The sequence below is a fragment of the Emydura macquarii genome, unplaced genomic scaffold (genome assembly GCF_026122565.2).
Source record: "Emydura macquarii macquarii isolate MOO-44397 ecotype Brisbane River unplaced genomic scaffold, CSIRO-AGI_Emac_v2 contig_2897, whole genome shotgun sequence".
NCBI classification, from domain to species: Eukaryota; Metazoa; Chordata; order Testudines; family Chelidae; genus Emydura; species Emydura macquarii.
The window spans coordinates 9557048-9575490 of NW_027133034.1; the positions used below are offsets into that span (position 1 = coordinate 9557048).

The following is an 18443-nucleotide window of genomic DNA, read 5'->3' on the forward strand; positions in this document are numbered from 1 at the left end:
CATATAAAGTTAGCTTTTTAGAGCTACCAGAACAGTGTTTTAGTTTACTTGTTTCGAACACTGTTCAGTGAATATTATATTTAAAAATAATGTTACTGAACTTGGGAAATGCAGAATTTCAGCCAGATGGTGTTTTGTTATTAAAAATAATTCCAAAGAATTAACCAATTGGTTTGTAAAGACCATATTTAACATAAAAATGCATACCTATATTAGTGTCTGACTGAAAGTCTTTCAGAGACACTGTGAGAGGTTTGTCTTTTCCCTGATGGTTCTTTCTTTTGTCTTTCTTGTTGACCGACTTAGATGGAGGTGAACCATTTTCAGCATTTTCATACTCCTGAAATGAATAAAACCTCCTGATTGTACTGTTTTACTCTAATGAAAAGAACAATTAGTAATTTAATTGCGCCAAAGCTTTACATTCTAAAGAAAAATGACAGTATAGAAACAAAGTTCTTGGTCTAAAATAATTTGACAGCTTTTGATAGACATCTTTCTTACACAGTATTCTGATTAGCCTAAAGAAACAACTCTGCTCTTTAAACCAGAGTACAGCTATTCACTAACAGTACAGTGAACTGTCAGCTTACTACCCCGACACTTTAATAAAACGATATCTAAAAATCAAAGATATAATACAATCAAAAGGCACTGTAATACAGTAGTGTCACAATCAATTATACTTGCTTTAAAACCAACATCTGCTTGACAATTACTCTCAGTATGTCCCTAGTCATTCATATAGCAGCAGACCATCATTATTCTGTGACCATGTTCTATTTCTATCCAACTGACATTACTGTTTAAATAAAATCAGACAGAGGTTTAGAGAGTTCCTTATAACCTGAGGTTCTGTTTTATTAATTGTGCCATTACACTGAAAAGGGTAAAGTGTGATTTGTAGGTTTTACCCAAACAGAAAAAGTAATTTTATTTGGGAAAAAAGTAGTTATATAGAAAATAAATAAAGCAGGGGAAAAAGATAAAACAGGCTCTGATAAAATGTGAATAGCTACTAGATTTTAAATATATTAGCATATACAAAGTTCTCCTAAAGTGCTAGAGAATTAGCTTCTTTACTTGCAGTCCATGCAGATGCCATTTGGACTCAAGAGCAAGTCCCCAACAGCTGTACTTGAAGACTAAGTCTTTGCTTGCCTGTACTTAAACATTCATTTTAAAATGAAGTTAAAATTGGAAGATAGATTTCATTTTAATTTTAAGAATTTTAACTTAATTGTGGGGATACCCTTCAAACAAACAAAAACCTCTGCAAAGTCTTACAGTTTGTCCAACAGAAGTACAAGACATTCCTAAAGTTGACACTCAGAGAAAAAACGGGTATGTGCCATTTTTGCTTCTGTATGCTGTACAATTTAATTTAAGCTTTTTGTTTTTCTTAAAGTTTCCTACTTGTTTTTCACACTAGAAATTCTGGACTTATTGTTTCTCCTGGAACACTACGTGGATGACTGAAGAACTAGCAGAATGACATCACAAGTATCGAAGAAGGTAAACCTAGCCAGTTGAGAAGGAATTTTTGTCACCTGTTCAAAACTTTTTATATCTATTTAAGTCAAACAACAAACAGTTGGGAGAAAAGATGTTAAAGATTCAATATGCCTACTACTTTAATTCAGGCCTAAAAAAAACTCCCTCTCTTCAGTTCTATGATCCTCTAAGAAGACCTCTCTAGAACCACCACCGCCACTATTATCTATCAATCAATAAAACACACACACACACACACACACGCGCGCGCGCACACGGAACAAGACTTGGCAGTCTTATTATTTCCAAGGTGAAAACAAATGTATTTATACAGTAAAGAAGGTACAAAATCATTTCCCCCCTTTGCAGGTCACTTTTATTATTCTCAAAATGTAATATGGCTGTTTGTGGTTTCCCGTAACTCTCTAATGGTTTCCTCAATTCTTAGTAAAACTTTGGGTATTAAGAAACCAAAGAGTTACTTTACAAGAAATTTTGTGGAAACCAAATTATTAGTCTCCTTTTTCCAGAATTCAATAAAGATAAAAAACTTGCATAATTTTCAGATCAGGATGAAACCAACAAATACCTTTTTGTGCTCCTCATATTCCAGTTTGCTTAGCAGTAATGCCTTTTCAAGATCTGCTTCAAACATTTCAGATGTCAGCTGAAGAAGCAAGATTAAAACAAGAACTCATGACAGGTTTGTTTGGGGTTTTTTAAAGAAAAAGCAAAACCAGCTGTCAATTACATACCTTTAAAACTTAATGTTTGCCTATGGAATGTTACAGCTGCTGTCAACATGCTCTTGGTAATATAATGCAATACACCAGTTAGAATGACTAAATACATCTATTTGTACAATAATTGTTACAATACCTTATTCGCTGAAACACATGTTGTTACATAAAAGTCTGACTGAAACCATGGACTATTTAGTCACTACAGGGAAAGGTAAGGTTTCATTTTTTTTTTTTAATTAAATTTGTTCAAAATTCTTGCTTGTCGCTTAGATCTTAAAGTTCTGCATGCAAAAGCTTGTTGGTTTTTAAGCCTAATACATTAACAAGGACGACAGGGGAAAAAAGAGCCTCCCAAAAGCACAGAAAAGAAAAGGCTGCCCCTAACAAAAAATAACTTCTGCTGAATGGCAGGAACGGAGAGAGATTCCAGGACATCTTCTGTTAGAGAGAGAAAAAAAAAAGGATTGTGTTTTTTGGGATGCCACAGGAGGAGGATGTGCAGTGCAAGAGCTGTTTCAGAGAAATCTAAGAGATCAAGAGCTGTCTTAGATTAGGGAGAGATGGAGAGGAGATTTTGTCTTGATGGAGTTTCCTGAGACATGGAGTAAAAGGGGAACTGAAATTTTATATGTAGGGAAAGGAAAGGACTAGGAGTTGCTTTGCAGGGAAAGGGAGGTAATATCTGATTTGATAGTATGGTGGAATGGCAAGCGTAGTTGAATGTTGTTTAAAGCAGTATATTAATCTTCATGGGAAAAGGTGAGGCAAAAAATACATCCATATCAATACATATTGAAGGGTGGTCATAGATGGGCTGAAGGTAAGCAGAGGTAGGGATTCACCTAGGTTAAGAGTATGGGTGGATTAAAAGGAAGTGGTTGCTATTTAGGAGGTTGGACAACCTGCAGTGTGCATACAGTAGTAATATAAACAAACAAGCACATCTCAGATGACTAATGTAATTGATTATAATACATCTCTCATAATGTAGCATGTTTAAATCAGATATGCCTTTAAATGGTTCCAAATTATCAGAGCAGTCCCCGGTGTGATGAACTAGCAAATATTACTAAGTGTCTTAGTTTCTGTCTTTGTCAGTTCATTCCACTACCCTTCTTTCTCACCTGTCATTCGTCTGTTCTCTGAGTTGCAGTTAGGATATTTTCAGTCATTCAGGATTAAACTCTGTCTCTAAATCATGATCTGAGGACTTCAGAAACTCAGCAGAAGATGGGTCTATTACAGGAGTGGGTGAATGAGGTTCTGTGGCCTGCAATGTGCAGGAAGTCAGACTAGATCATCATGATGGTCCTTTCTGGCATTAAAGTCTATGAATCTTTACACATTCTCAACTCAATTTGATCAGATTAAAAAATGGCTCAATAGCTTTTATAAATTCTAGTGACACCATATAACTGTCCTGTCTATAGTAAATGTGCCCTTAAGAACTTAGTTTCATGAAACACAGATTGCCTAAAATACATGGTTTATTAATTGCTCCAAAGATCTAGACATTCTTTGCAGTCACTCTTATCAGACAAAATACCACAATGAGTTTTGCATGAATAAAGATCAAATTGTGACCTTGGTTTTACAAAAGTGAACCCACAGTCTCTCTTTTTGACCTAGGTCCTTGAACACAATCATATGAATACCCTCTCAAGAGGAGGCAAGGACATGAGTGAGACTTAGGAATCTAAATCCCATTGACTTTGGCTCCTAAGTGACATAGGTGAATTTGAAAGTTTTACTCTCTAGCTCTTGTAGTTGCCAAGAAAAACCTACAAGATATAAACCAGCAGACAGCATAGTGACTGAAGTAAACTACTTCATTTAGTTAATGGTATGTTAACTCTGCAGCCTAATGAGAACAATGTTACATTTTCAACTATTTCACTACTGATTGGCTTAAAAGAAACATCTAGTTATTCAGGAATTGTGGAGCAGAGTATGTGACAAAAGTATCAAAACTCCCTCCCTGTCCTTTGCTGTGATGCCTGAACAATTGTTTAGAACTGACAGTGTGCTCAGTGCTATACTACATACACAACAGTCCGTGCTCTGATCTCAAAAACTGCAATAGCCTCAATCTAATTATGCTATTCTCTATTACCCACTAGTGAAAAAATGTCTTGTTATGGCTCTAGAATCAGAGTGGTATATATCAAAGCAATATTATAGCTAAGAAGTTACCTTTAAAGTGAAAGGAAAACCCAAGACAACTTTTACAGCTTTATAACCTATAGGCCTCCAGAATGCAAATGAATTAAGAATCAGCTGTATGATACCATTCAAGTTAAATAAAATTTAACAGTCCCACTGTTCAACAATATATTCATAACTACTTAAACCAGGGTTTAGTATTACTCCTCTTTTATAATAAAGAGGACAGAGACATTTAAGATTAATAAGATGTTAAAAATCTTACATGCTACTGAATAGGAAAAAAATGCACCTATAACCAGTTAGTCATTCTGCAGCTTGTAAACTTCATGCAATTCTCCAAAGCACTGTATGGTCACTACTACATTGCTTGATACACCATCTAATGAGAAGGCACAGAAAGGCTGAAAAATTGACATCTCCACCAAAAAAGAAGTCTCCAGACATTACAATATTAACACTCTTTACCAATTTATTATGCACCAAATGCTGGTTTCACTTAATGCTTTACATCTGCCAAATGGGAAATTCTTCCTGTTAATAGGGAAGATAATCTACAGTGCAACCCTCTTTGTTGAGTCACAGACTGAAAATCTCTTTCTACGTGACAAAGTCCAGATAGCTGTCAATGTAGTTGTTTAGCATCCTCAAATAACATTTTCAGAACTCTGATCTATTTCCTGAAATTTGCACAGACCTTTTCAAGACAAGTCACCAGTCAATACTGGTCCTTGAGGGGGACCTTGCATGTGGTACAAGAGTATCTCCAAATGCGTAATTCATAGAGAATTGTGATGTTACCAGCTCTGCATAAATCAGGTTTCTTATAAAAGAAGAAAACACACTCAGATATCATTGTAAAAAGTTCCAGAGGGGTAGCCGTGTTAGTCTGTATATAGCAAAACAACGAGAGTCTTGTAGCACTTTAAAGACTAAAATTTAATTTCTGCAGGCATAAGCTTTCATGGGCTGTAACCCACTTCGTCAGATATTACATCTGACTAAATGGGTTACAGCCCACAAAAGCTTATGCCTGCAGAAATTAAATTTTAGTCTTTAAAGTGCTACAGAACTCTTGTTGTTTTTTCAGATATCATTATACCCAGTAACAAAAGGACAGAACCAAAGCCACCAAATCATCAAGTCCCTATTAGTAAATATCATAAAGAGTTTCATACAGGCTCTAACTATTCTACAAAAAGGAAAAATGTAAAAACATACATCTAAAATAAGATGTAAAAACAAAATAGCACTGAACTAAATAGTAAAACAAAACTGACATTCTATAAATCAACAAAATATTTAAAGTACTGAACAACAACAAAAAAAAATCAACAAAAGAACATCAGTTTTAATTATGAATGTTCCTCCTATTGACACCATTGGGAGGAAGGGAACTATCACATCAATCCTTTTAAAAAAATGTATGGTTTGTCCAATGGTCTTACCTCAAGGCAAAAAGATCTCAACATTTTGGAGCCATCACAATTTTTAGTGTAACTTCTGCCTTTAGTAGCTCTTCCAAGAGGAATCATGATAAAAAAGGGTTTCAATGCCACTCACTAAACACCCCCTCTCCCCCACCACACACACACACACACACACACACACACACACACACACACACACACACTATGGTGGCCCCTGCTTTATTACATTTTTAAATGTTGGCAACCCTTAGGTTCTAGAGAAAATACTTACTTTTGGTAAATATATCAACCAAGAAAAATAGGGGTATCTTATATTGACAGATGTGACTGTTCTCATAACATAAATGCTTGTTTGGTGCGCTGTTCTTCAAGAGATCTGGATTTGAGAGTAAACTTGGCACATCAAAGGACTGAGAAGAATAAGCCAACTGAAATGCTCTTTTGATAATAATAAAGATGCTTCAAAAGATTTTTTTTTTTTTAAACAGAGAAAATTGTTACAGTACCAGATTTTAAGTGTAAAGGTTAAGCAGAGCAAGGGATTCAATCTCATGATTCCCATTAAAAAATTTTTCTTTGCAATGTTATAGCCATGTTGGACCCAGAATATTAGAGAGATAAGGTGGGTGAGGTAGTAACTTTTATTGGACCAACTTTTATTAGTGAAAGAGACAACCTTCTGAGCTACACAGAGTTCTTCTTTGAATCTCCAGCAGAGCACTGTGTAGCTCAAAAGCTTGCCTCTTTCACCAACAGACATTTGTCCAATAAAAGATATTACCTCATCCACTGTGTCTCATTAAAATTTTTGGACGATAAGTGACAGTCCCCCAAACTGCTTTGAAAAAATCTCAGCCATAGCTATTTCTCTCTCACATTTACCTTTGAAGTTTGTATTACTCTGCAAGACACTAAGTAAAATAATTTGATATAGCTAGATATACCTGTTCATCTCTTTGTCTCCACTCTTGCCAATTTTCTTCCTGAGAGTCTTTCTGCACTGGGCTGTGCAATGTTTGTTCATGTTGAGACACACTGCCTCCATGGGTGGATTTCTGAGGAATCTTTTTAAAAGCAAGATTTCGGAGCTGCAAAGCAAGAACCAGGAATATAAATCAACGGTGTTGCTATTTACTAGAATATTAGTAATTACACAGAAACAATATGCCAATTGGGCTATCTTACACATATATGATCTACCTATAACTTACATCACTCTAAGACCTTCACTCAGCTTTTCATTTCACCAATTACTTAAACCAATACAGCCAAAGTAGTTTTAAAAGCTAATAATGCTGATATTTACAATGTAATGCTTCCAGTGTCAGTCCCAGGATATTAGGGCTGGTCTACAATAGAGAGTTTTGTCAACAAAAGCTGACTTTTGTCAACAAAACAGTGGAGGTGTACAGACTAAAATGCTCCTCCTACCGATGTAACTCCTCGTTATGCCGACATAATAAAGCCACCTCAACAAAAGGCGTAGAGCTTAAGTAAGCTTACTTAGGGCAACGGCGTGTCAATGTAGATCAGTGGTTCTCAAACTTTTTGTATTGGTGACCCCTTTCATGTAGCAAGCCTCTGAGCGACCCCCTCGTCCCCATGGGCACCTGCTCCTGGCCTCTGTAGGCTCCCCACTCCCCCTTCATCCTTAACCCCTGCGGGCTCCCCACTCCTGCTTCGCCCCTAATTCCTGCACTATGTCCTCTTCACCCCAACCTCTGCAAACCTCTCCTGCACACACAAAGTGTCTAGTATTGCTGCTTGCTCCCACCTCGAAAGCTGCTCCTCCACGCACCCCGAGGGGTCTATGATAGGGGAGCGAGGATCAACATCAGGCCTCCCTTCATCCAGGTCACTTTCCCCACTTGGGCTGTAAAAGGGAAGGGCATAGAACACCAGCTTCTGATGCTCACCTCACAGCCCAGTCCAGCAGTATCTGTGTATCGCTGCTCGTCCCCTCCCCCCATGTTTCTCCTCCAGGAGGAAGCAGGGAAGCTCAAAGCCCTGTGCCTGGCTGGGATCGGGGCTCACAATTCACAACTTCCACATAACCACATTGCATCCCTTCAAGGGGTCGTGACCCCCAGTTTGAGAACCAATGATGTAGATACTACGTCCCTTATATCAATTGTGGGGCTATCATTCTTGTCACTGGAGTGGTGAAATTGACAAGAAAGTTGGGGGAGAGCTGAGCAGCTGGACCCCACTTCAGAAGCTAGGGTAGCCTTGTCAATTTCATGGCTGCCTGGTTCTTGGGGGAGAGTGGGGAATGGAGAATCCTTGGGCGCCTTCCCCCAGCTACTAGCAGGGAGGGAAGAAGCCCTGGGCTGCTTCTCTGCCTGCTCCCCACCTGGAGCCAAGGCAGCCTTATCACAGCGGCTTCCCGCTGGGAACAGGAAGGGGGGGAAGCCCCAGGTGCCTTCAGAGGGGGAAGAACATGGTGGGCACAGCCCACCAGGAGCCTGGGAGCCTGTGGGACTCTCAGCTCCCCACACTGCCTCTCTTAGGTCGGTGGAAGTGATCCTGGTGAGGAAGCACTCCACTGACCCAGGAGGGTAGTGTGGACATCAGGTGGGTGAGGTAATATCTGTTATTGGACCAACTTTTGTTGGTGAAAAAGACAAGCTTTTGTGCTACACAGCTGTGCTTAAATCAAGCACGTGCTAAATACTACATCAATCTGTGAGCAGTTACTTTTAATTGTTATCTGGCATGTGAATACCATGGTGATAGATATCTTAGAAGTACCTTGGATAACTACAAAATAATATGTTGGAAAGTAACATTAAGGGCTCTCCAACTCACAAGTAAGGAATTTCAGTTCAAGCTTAACCTGTATAGCTAACCTACCAGCCCTAACCTTATACTAAGTTTAATTACCCCTCTCCTGTTCTTATTTAATAAAAGTGTTTAGACATAGGAAATACCATAAGAGAAAGACTACCTGTCCATTTAGATGTGTATCTTCACGAACAGAAGCCAATTCCAGATGTTTCAAAGAAAGACTTAAAACCCCACACAATGCACCTAATTCTGAATGACTGTTTCACTGGGAGATGGGGATAGATGATTTTTCTGGACCCCAATGGCATACATCAGACTCTGAAGCATATGTCGTTCTTACAATTTTATCTTAGCAGTGTAACATTAGTTATTTTCAAATGAATAATTCTTAAATATACATATGTATATATAAACTATTAAACAAGATGATATTAATAATTCCAGAGGAGTAGCCGTGTTAGTCTGTATACAGCAAAGACAACGAGAGTTCTGTGGCACTTTAAAGACTAACAAATTTAATATTTGTAGACATAAACTTTCGAGAGACTTAGCTCTCTTCTTCAGATGCAGTAATACAGAAAATAGGTAACACAGAGGTATCTTATAGATATCCAGGTGCATTGAGAACAATGGGGGAGGTGGAGTCTGGTACTTAAGACCTAATGACGACCATTGAGTAGGAGGTGAGAATAGGTGAGCAAAGTAATTTACCTTCGGTAGTGAGATAGCCACTCCAAGTCTCTGTTTAATCTCACTACGGAAGGTACATTACTTTGCTCACCCATTCTCACCTCCTACTCAATGGTAGTCATTAGGTCTTAAGTACCGGACTCCACCTCCCCCATTGTTCTCAATGCACCTGGATACCTATAAGATGCCTCTGTGTTACCTATTTTCTGTATTACTGCATCTGAAGAAGAGAGCTAAGTCTCTCGAAAGCTTATGTCTACAAATATTAAATTTGTTAGTCTTTAAAGTGCCACAGAACTCTCGTTGTCTTTAATATTAATAATGTTGGAGCAGCACGGCTAAGCACTTACAAAAAAAATTAGAAAATATTCAAGTTAAAATTGCACGTGCAACATTAAAAAACCACTCAATTTAAAAAACACATCTGTCCAAAATAGTTTTACCTACTATTGTTACAAGTAGGTATTAAGATTAATTCCAAAAAGATTAGTCTAAATTTTGGTTTTTTAAATTTCTAAAATTTTCCTACTTTTTCAATTTGACAATGTCAAAAAGGGAATTATTTTAGACAGAAGACACTTTAAGAAGAAGCCTGAGTAAGTGAAACAGATGTTGCTGCACCAGAAGGAGCAGTTGGAGGCTGTCAACCATTGCACTTCTATTGCACCTGAATCTCTGGTTCTATTTATTCGTAGGCTCACAGAGGCCCTACACCTGAGACAAGACTTCAGAAAAAAGAGTGTGACTCTAACAAACTCGGGGCTTGCATCTAAGGAGTCTTCAGGGATATTTCCCTTTGCAAGACCAGTATAGGCTTGGTAGACAGTACCAGGGAAGCCAGTTCTGAAGACTCCTCAGCCACAGCCAATGTTCTAGTCACCTTACATTAAGGACGACCTTCATATCCCTTGAATCATAGGAAGCTATTTGTGTCAGGAGACAACCAGAACTGAACTCCTGCACATCTATGCTTTTTTCCTGGTAGATGGAGGAGCTGGGGAGATCTCAGATTCCTTGGAGGACGCCATTGCTTTACTTGAAGAAGCTGTACACTAACACCTAGGGCTGAAAAAATTAAAGCTCTTGAATCTGGACAAGCCAGATCCTTCTTTGCCAAGAGGACTTTTTTCAGGGGAAAGATAGTGAATATCCTTCTAAGAGTTGAACAACCTGGATCTGCAACACCTCCCGCAGGAGATTCTTTGAAATACAAAGGCTTCCATAAAGCCTACAACCCTTTTCTCTACATGCTGGTGTGAAGAAAAGTAAACAAAATGGACACCCCATCCTCAAATGACATTCTCCTGGGCATTTTAGACACTGGATGCATTTGTTCATGACCAACATTACAGCAGGACAAGACCATTTCATGAACACTGGCTTCTTTCTCCCCAGATCTGCCAAGGCAGGGTGGGGTGACAGTTTCATAAGAAGCAGCTTTGTTTGCATTTGTTAAATTTTCCAAGTAACTATTTTCAACAACTTAACTGTCAAAATATTTAACTAAGAAAACTGTTCCAATGCAGGGAAAAGGGATGGGTTCCAGGTTCACTGAAGCTGGTGGAAAGAGAAACTGAGGGATGGTCAGGATATGGGGCTGTTTATTCTATCAGTTCTAGAACATAAGATCTAAAGTGCATGCATATGCACCCCTAAAGGTTAAACTCCTTTGAAGAGTTCCATTACTCATCTGGCAAGGTATGTTAGTCCTACAATTTGGATCTGCAGTGGCAATATATACATTTGGAGAATCATTAGTAGCAAATATCCTCTTTCCTTTTTACTTGAACTTATACTGTTGTACTAACCACTTTAAAGGGCATTTAAAAAAAGACCCACTATCAACATACATATCCCGTGATGGAACAAGGAAATACAAGCATGTTATTATGAATGGGCCTCGCCTATTGCAGAAATTAGATGCCAAGCTATTTCTTGGCTTTTGTTTCTTACCTTTAAAAGAATTTGAAATGTACCTGTACTCCCCTAATTTCATCTTTAAAATATGGGAGGGTCCTGCTAAATTATTTGGAACTTTATATGAATAAAAGTGTTTGCCTTACTGTCTTTCTTCAGTAAATATTCACCACTTCCTCACAGCAGCCCCTCTGCAGCTAATTTCACAAAGCAGGAATTTTGCAGAAAGTCTCCTATATGGTCCAAATCTTTTTCTAAAGGTGGCAGAACCCCATAGAAGACTGATGGAAACAGGAGATCCACTTTTGAGGGCAACTATTAGTATGACCAGCAAGAGGAGGTTGGTGAGGAGGCTAACAGTCACACTTCAGTGAATGGTAAGTAGCCACCAAACAGAAACCTGAAAAGGGCAATGGATGGAAGTGCCAGAAGTGAGGAAGGAACCATAGGCCTCTTACCATAATGGGTGGGCAATCAAGGCTTTCAGAATTAAAAATACTACTACTACTAATACTACTACTAATACAGCACAATCATGCCTTACCGTCTCTACTTCTATATTGTCGGAAGCTACTTCCCATCCTGCTGCTCTCTCTCCTAGCCTTTAAAATAAGAAGCCTCCAGTTCAGGGGTGGCCAAACTTATTGACCCCCTGAGAACCCTCTCCCTGCTGGGCAGAATCCTCTAGCGCCCCCCCGCTGCAGAACAGAAGCTTTGAGCGACCCACCCCAGTCTGGTAGGGGGAGAATGGGGGCAGCATCGCATAGGGGACTCCGCTAGACACACTTTAACTATAAAAGAACCGCATGCGGCTCACGAACCACAATTTGGCCACCCCTGCTCCAGTCCTACCTCCAGCTCCTTCCTGCTTAGCACGACACCCTTTACTGGCTTCTGCTGTAGTCAACAGCCTCTGCTTCTTCACATTCCAGTTTAGAAACAACTATTCCAGGTCAATGCAAATTTGTTACATCCCTCATTATTAGCCCCACAACTTATGATTCTGCCAACTTTCTCCAGGACCTCTCCATCCCTTTCTGGATGCAAAGGAAAATCCTTTTGGAACAGAGATGTCAGCTCCCACTTCCTATATCTCCAGCTAAATAAAGTCTGCAATCAGGAAATGGCGAAACATAATAAAACCAAGTTATTTTCATTTACATATAAAAATGTAATTGTTTGATTAGTCAAGAGCCTCCCATATTTTAAAGAAGTATAGTTGGGACTGAACTCTAACAAAATTTTAAGGAACATTTTTAAATAATACCTTTTAATGACTATAAACGGAAATTCTTTTGTTTTACAAAAGTAACATGTCAAAAGCAACAAAAATAGCCACATTACTCAGCTAAAAGATGGACAATTTACCCAAGGCATATGGGTATCTGACATAACTGCACACCACCTTGTATGTAACTGAAAATATAACAGCCTCTCTACCTCATTAGCCTCGCTTTGCTGCTGTTCCTTCTTTTTTCTCCTCTTTTCTTTCTTCTTCTCATTTGGAGTTGATTTTCCCCCTGAAGCTTGAGACTTCCCAGCACCTCGACCACTTCTTCCCTTTCCAGTCTCTGAATCAGAACCACTACCACTATCCACTTGTAATAGAGCAAAGCGAGATGCAGTGGTGGGAACTGAACTGATTACAGCTGAGGCCATTGTAAGGTTTGAGATTATTTTGAGGATGGCTTCTTATTCAAAGAAAATGCTTCCTGGGAATGTAGCAACAAAAGAAAGAATAAAGGAATCACACTATTCTGCTGTACAAAAACTTTTTGTAATAGCACATACTGAAGGCATCAACAATTCAGACCTGTCAGTTATACAAGCTTTATGTAATTTTGGGACAAAAGGCTTCAGGATAAAATACTGACTCATTTAACTTTTTAATTAACAATTTTGATAGTTAATAATTACAATGTAATGTTTTAGTATTAATATATGAACAAGAACAGTGAAAGTGAAGGTTGCTTACCAATAACTGGAGTTCTTTGAGATGAGCCTCTGTGTTCATTTACACTATTAGGAGATGTATCCATGACTCAGCAAACCAAATCTTCTAAGAAGCAGTGCCCATTGTGGCACCTGCCCTGCTTCTCTCACTGCTCCTAATGTTCTGGGAGCCAGAGTATAAGAAATTCTGGCACCCCTACAGACTTAGCTCCTTTGACTGAACCTAGGAGTTCAGCAAAGAGACTTGATTCCAAGAAAGGGAAGTGGGTGGTCAGGGTAGTATGAATTTGTAGAGGCAGGCTCATCATGAAGAACTCCATTTATTGGTAAACAAACTATTTCTTCTGCAAGGGGCCTCTGTATATTCCCACTTCTTGCAAGTTTAGAAAGCAGTGCTTTGCCTCACAGAAATGCGGAGCTGAGGAGTTCTAGTTCAATAATGATTGTAATACTGTTCTCCCAAACTTTACTCCCTACATTTAGCCTCAAGATCTGGCGCAAAGTTTCGTAAATGTGTGTCATGAGCTTGACGTTGCAGTACTACAGATTTCAATTATGTGAATACATCTAAGACATACTATCAAAGTCACCTTTATACTCCACTTACTCCCCTAACCCAACTCTCCCCCTGCCTGCCCCTACTACTTAACTCCCTCCTTCAGTCCCTGCCTTCTATATCCTTAATTGCCCTTCTTGCCTTACCCCTAACTCTCCCTCTTCCCTGTTACCCCATCTTCTCATTCACTCAGTAACTCCCCCTTCGGCACCCATCATAGCACTCCTCCTACGTACCACTACCCCTTACATCCCTAACTGCTTTTTGCCCCATCCCCACCTACTGCCCCCGCCTGTAACCTGCTTCCCCCAACTTCTGCACCCAATCAACATCCTGTAGTGCCTCTCCTGACTCCCACTGCCCCTCTGCTAAGCCCTGCCACCCCCATTTCTGTCCCCCCCCCCCCTTTCCACTGTGACTCCTCTCCAACCCACAGACCCATTTTTCCCAGTGCAGTGCAACAAGAAGGGGCAGGACTGAGATTTATCCTCTAATTCCTTAGGTTCCCTGTGCTGACAGCTCCTATTCTCTACCTTCTTGAACCCATCCTATTGTCTCCACTTCCCAGCTCACCCAGTCCGCAACCTTCCTTTTGCCCCTGACACACCTGTCCCCAACTTTTCCTCTGCCCCCAATATCTTTTCCCATCTCTAGTCCCAGCCTTTCAGTAGAAGTGGTGTGGCCAATATGGCCTGAGCCGATCTCTGCAGAGCAACTGGCCAGAGCAACTGGCCAGGGTACCGGGCAGCGCCTTTTGCTTCCTGCCAGCAGGAAAAGGTTTCTTCAGCACTGAGCAGTGTCAGAGCCAGGGATCTGCCAATGAAACACCAAGCCCAGGCAGCAGGATCTGCTGTGGTTGGGAGTAACCATCCCCTACCACATGGAGGGCCAGTGCTAGGACCCTTGATCACTCCAGCAGACTCCCCCTCTCTCCACAGACCATCCCCAATGCATTCTAGCAGCAGCTGCTGTTCTCCTTGCAGCTCTTGGCCTTACTGCTGCCCTACAAAGGGAGCCAAAATATCCTCCACCCCCAAGTGCCTTTGAGTAAGTCAGAAGTGGAGTAGCCCTTTAAAGTAGTAAGGGGGCCTGGACGCCCTCAAATTTCCCCTTTATTTGAGCTTGCTGTGCTTCATTTATTTTTCCTAATATTTAAACTAAATCTCCCTTGGTGCAGATTAAGCCCATGAATTCTTGTCCTACCTATCTTCAATGGACATGGAAAAAAACTGATCATAGTCCTCTTTATAACAGCCCTTAACATATTTGAAGACATATTAGGTCCCCTGCCCCCAGTCTTCTTTTCTCAAGACTCTACATACCCCTGCCCCCCTTTTTTTCCTTAAACCTTTCCTCATAGGTCAGATTTTCTAAAATGTATATAATTTTTGTTGCTCTGCCTCTGGACTCTCTCCAATTTGTCCATATCTTTCCTAAAACATGGCACCCAGAATTGGACACTGTACACCAGCTGAGGCCTCACCAGTGCTGAGTAGAGCAGGACAGTTACCTTCCCTGTGTTACGTATGACACTCTTGTTAATACATCCCAGGATTATATTAGATTTTCAGAACTGCATCACGTTGATTCATTCTGTTTGTGATCCACTATAACCCCCAAATCCTTTTCAGCAGTACTACCACCTAACCAGTTATTCCCCATTTTGTAGCTGTGCATTTGATTTTTCCTTCTTAAGTGTAGTACTTTGCACTTATCTTTATTGAAATTTATCTTGTTGATTTCAGACCAATTCTCCAATTAATCAGGGTCATTTTGAATTCTAATCCTGCTTCAAAGCCTGGTTCAAAAGCCATTTTCAGAGCACTTATCAGCAAAGGCCAAAATTGCCATGAATATAAAGGAGAATTTGACTGATGGGTGCTGTTAACACTGTTTTGAGAGATGACTTTAAAATCATGCCACTTGATCAGTTCTAGCTCTCAATTCAAAAACAATGCCCTGAATTGTTCCAAATAGCCATCAAAATACTTGTTCACTTTGCATATCTGAGTTAAGTGAGTTTTTCTTGGCCTATTTGCATCAAAAATAAGTACTGCATAAAAGCCACTTGAAAGTAGAGACTGATCTGAGGCTGAAACTCTCAGAAATCAGATCAGGATTATACAAATTGTGCATGAGCAAACAGTGCTAATTCTACTCACTGAGACAAAGATAAGTCATCAAGTATTCTTTTATGTTCGTTTATTCAGGAGAGAGTATTATTCAGTAGAGAGATATTGTGCTAATAATGTTGCTTTCTATCTTAAGCAATATGTTACTAACTCAAATAATAAAATCTTCTTGTACTATGGAAAAATCTGTTTTTTAGAAAGAGGGAGATCCCACCTGTACATGAATCTCTTAAGAGGGGCTCAGCAAAAAAAATTGGGAACCTCTCTCTTAATGGAATAGGTCTTAAGTCTCCATAGCACATTTTTGCTAAATTGAACACTCCTCTCTATAGAGCCTGTTCTATTTGGAAAAGCTTTGGGAAGTGATGACACTTCCCTTATGGTTATCTTCATAAGCAATGAAAAGCCTAGCTGATTTGATATATTTTTGATCTATTTTGGCAAAAAGCTAGTACCTTCATAACATTTAAGATATATAACTTGACTTCTGTTCATATGGGAATGAGGTCTTGGAAAGAATAATAGTACATTGTCTGATTAAGTTGGTCATCCATCAGCACACTGGGAAAGGATTTAGGGTGAGAACATTATGGAATATTTTAAAGGAAGGATCAGCTACAAGAGCCTGAAACTCATTGACACTTCTCCAAAAAATGGCAGGAAGAAATGTAAACTTTGCAGAGAGATCAAGATCTCTCTGCAGACTCCCACAGATTCAAAAACATTCATAAGGAGGATTAAATATAGTTGGGAGGAATGAGTGGGGTCTTTTAAACGGTGGAAAAATGTTCAGGTCTTTCAAAAAAACCTTTTTCTAAAGTAGGACTAAAACATGTTAGTTACTTCTAGATAATAAGCAGTACGGGACTTAAGATATACCATTATAAAAAACTGAATTGTATTAAGTGCTTTTTGACTGAAGATACTGGTACTGTGGTTGGAGAGATTTTTTTTGTCCACATCAAAAATCACTAGTGCAAGTGCAAGAGAATAGGTGATTTCCTAGATTCTCACAGGTCATCACAGAATCATAGAAACGTGGAACTGGATGCTTGCTACTAAAGAGAATTGGGGGAAAAGCACAGAAAAGATCTGTTATCTACTCCAGAAGAACATCTGCTATTCACTGACTATCCATTCCTGCTCCGAAGAACTTTTTACATTTGATTTTGTTTCAGGTGGAAAATAAATCTCTCTCTGAATGCCATCATTTTTAAAAAATCAAGTCTGCCACCATTGTTTTAGAAAGCACTTGTCTTGGTCCTGGAGCCTTGACTGATCTGATCTGCTAAAATATTGAAGATATCTGAGATAATCATTGTGAAAGAGGCTGGAAGTGCAGAGAATATTCCCATCTGAATAATGTTCCTATGATTCCATCACTTAAAGCAAGTGAGCACCTTTTTAGGTATTGTCAACAAGAGTACTGTCTTCCACATTTAGAATTTAGTGATGAACTACTTGGTGTTAGAGGTTTCATTCTCAGCCAAGTATAAGAAGTACCACAAGTGGCTGAAGTCTCAAGGCCCAGTTGACCAACGTCATTTGCTGATCAGAGTTCTCAGTCAGTATGGTTAGGTACCTGTGTTATTAGGAATGTTTTCCTCTGTGCCAAATTCAACACAGAGATGCAGTTCTTTTCCACATTACGCTGCCACCCAATCCCTCTTCAGGGATCCTTCTCATGAGACAGTATGGAGGCCATAAATCCCTCTTCTGGAGCTGGGAACAATAGAAGAATAGTATGAGGGGGAAAGGTTTTCTATTAGAAATGTTTTTTGATCCCCAAAAAAATCAGGGGTTATTTTGGTTCTCAAAGTTAAACTCTTTAATCGGAAAATGTATGTTTCAGATCACTGCCCTGGCTTTGAGTGTTCTTAAAATGTCAGACGTTGGCAGCAGCTCACTTAAGGTGGCAGAACATAAATACCTACCTATATATGAATGACTTGTTAGTTTCGGCCTCAACAACCTCTAACAGACTCCGTGCAGAGGATTTGCTATCTGTTTCAAGATCTGGGCCTTCCAATCACTTGGGAAAAAGTCCTGCATTACCCTGACTCAGATTGCCTTTATTGAATAGTTCTAGATTTTGCTTATCTGAATGGCATGAGATCATCTTTGATTATTTACATCAAAAGTCAATATAGAAGCTGCTGTCTCTTTTTGGGATAAAAAAATGTTTCTAATAGGAACCTTCCCACCCTCATATTATTCTTCTATTGTTCCTAACTCCAGGAGGGAACACATTAATGCCCTTTACACTATCTCATGAGAAGGATCCCTGAAGAGAGATTGGGAGGCAGCATAGTGTGGAAAAGGATTGCCAATCTATGTTGGATATTTCAAATTGCCATGGATATGATCTAGTGTTAATATAATATTTTTATTAGGGTTGTCAAACGATTAAAAAATTAATTGTGATTAATCACAGTTTTAATTGCACTGTTAACCAATAATGGAATACCATGTATTTAAATATTTGTGGATGTTTTCTACATTTTAAAATATATTTATTTCAATTAGAACATGGAAAAGAAAGTGTACAGTACTCACTTCATATTATTTTTATTACAAA

At 39.2% G+C, this 18443-nt stretch overlaps 1 protein-coding gene across 3 annotated transcripts in view; it reads right to left on the reverse strand.

Annotated features, from left to right (window-relative positions):
- Positions 1 to 18443, reverse strand: part of GKAP1 (G kinase anchoring protein 1) — a 33636-nt gene that overhangs the window by 12204 nt on the left and 2989 nt on the right. For 2 of the 3 annotated variants that reach the window (XM_067568445.1, XM_067568444.1), the window contains exons 2-5: positions 12665 to 12936; positions 6775 to 6918; positions 2084 to 2161; positions 208 to 340 (exon numbers count right to left, since the gene is read on the reverse strand). In XM_067568445.1, the coding sequence (XP_067424546.1) occupies positions 208 to 340; positions 2084 to 2161; positions 6775 to 6918; positions 12665 to 12883 (574 nt within the window). In that variant the 5' untranslated portion in view covers positions 12884 to 12936. The remainder of the gene's footprint in view (positions 1 to 207; positions 341 to 2083; positions 2162 to 6774; positions 6919 to 12664; positions 12937 to 18443) is intronic. The other variant, XM_067568446.1, reaches the window with a different exon arrangement.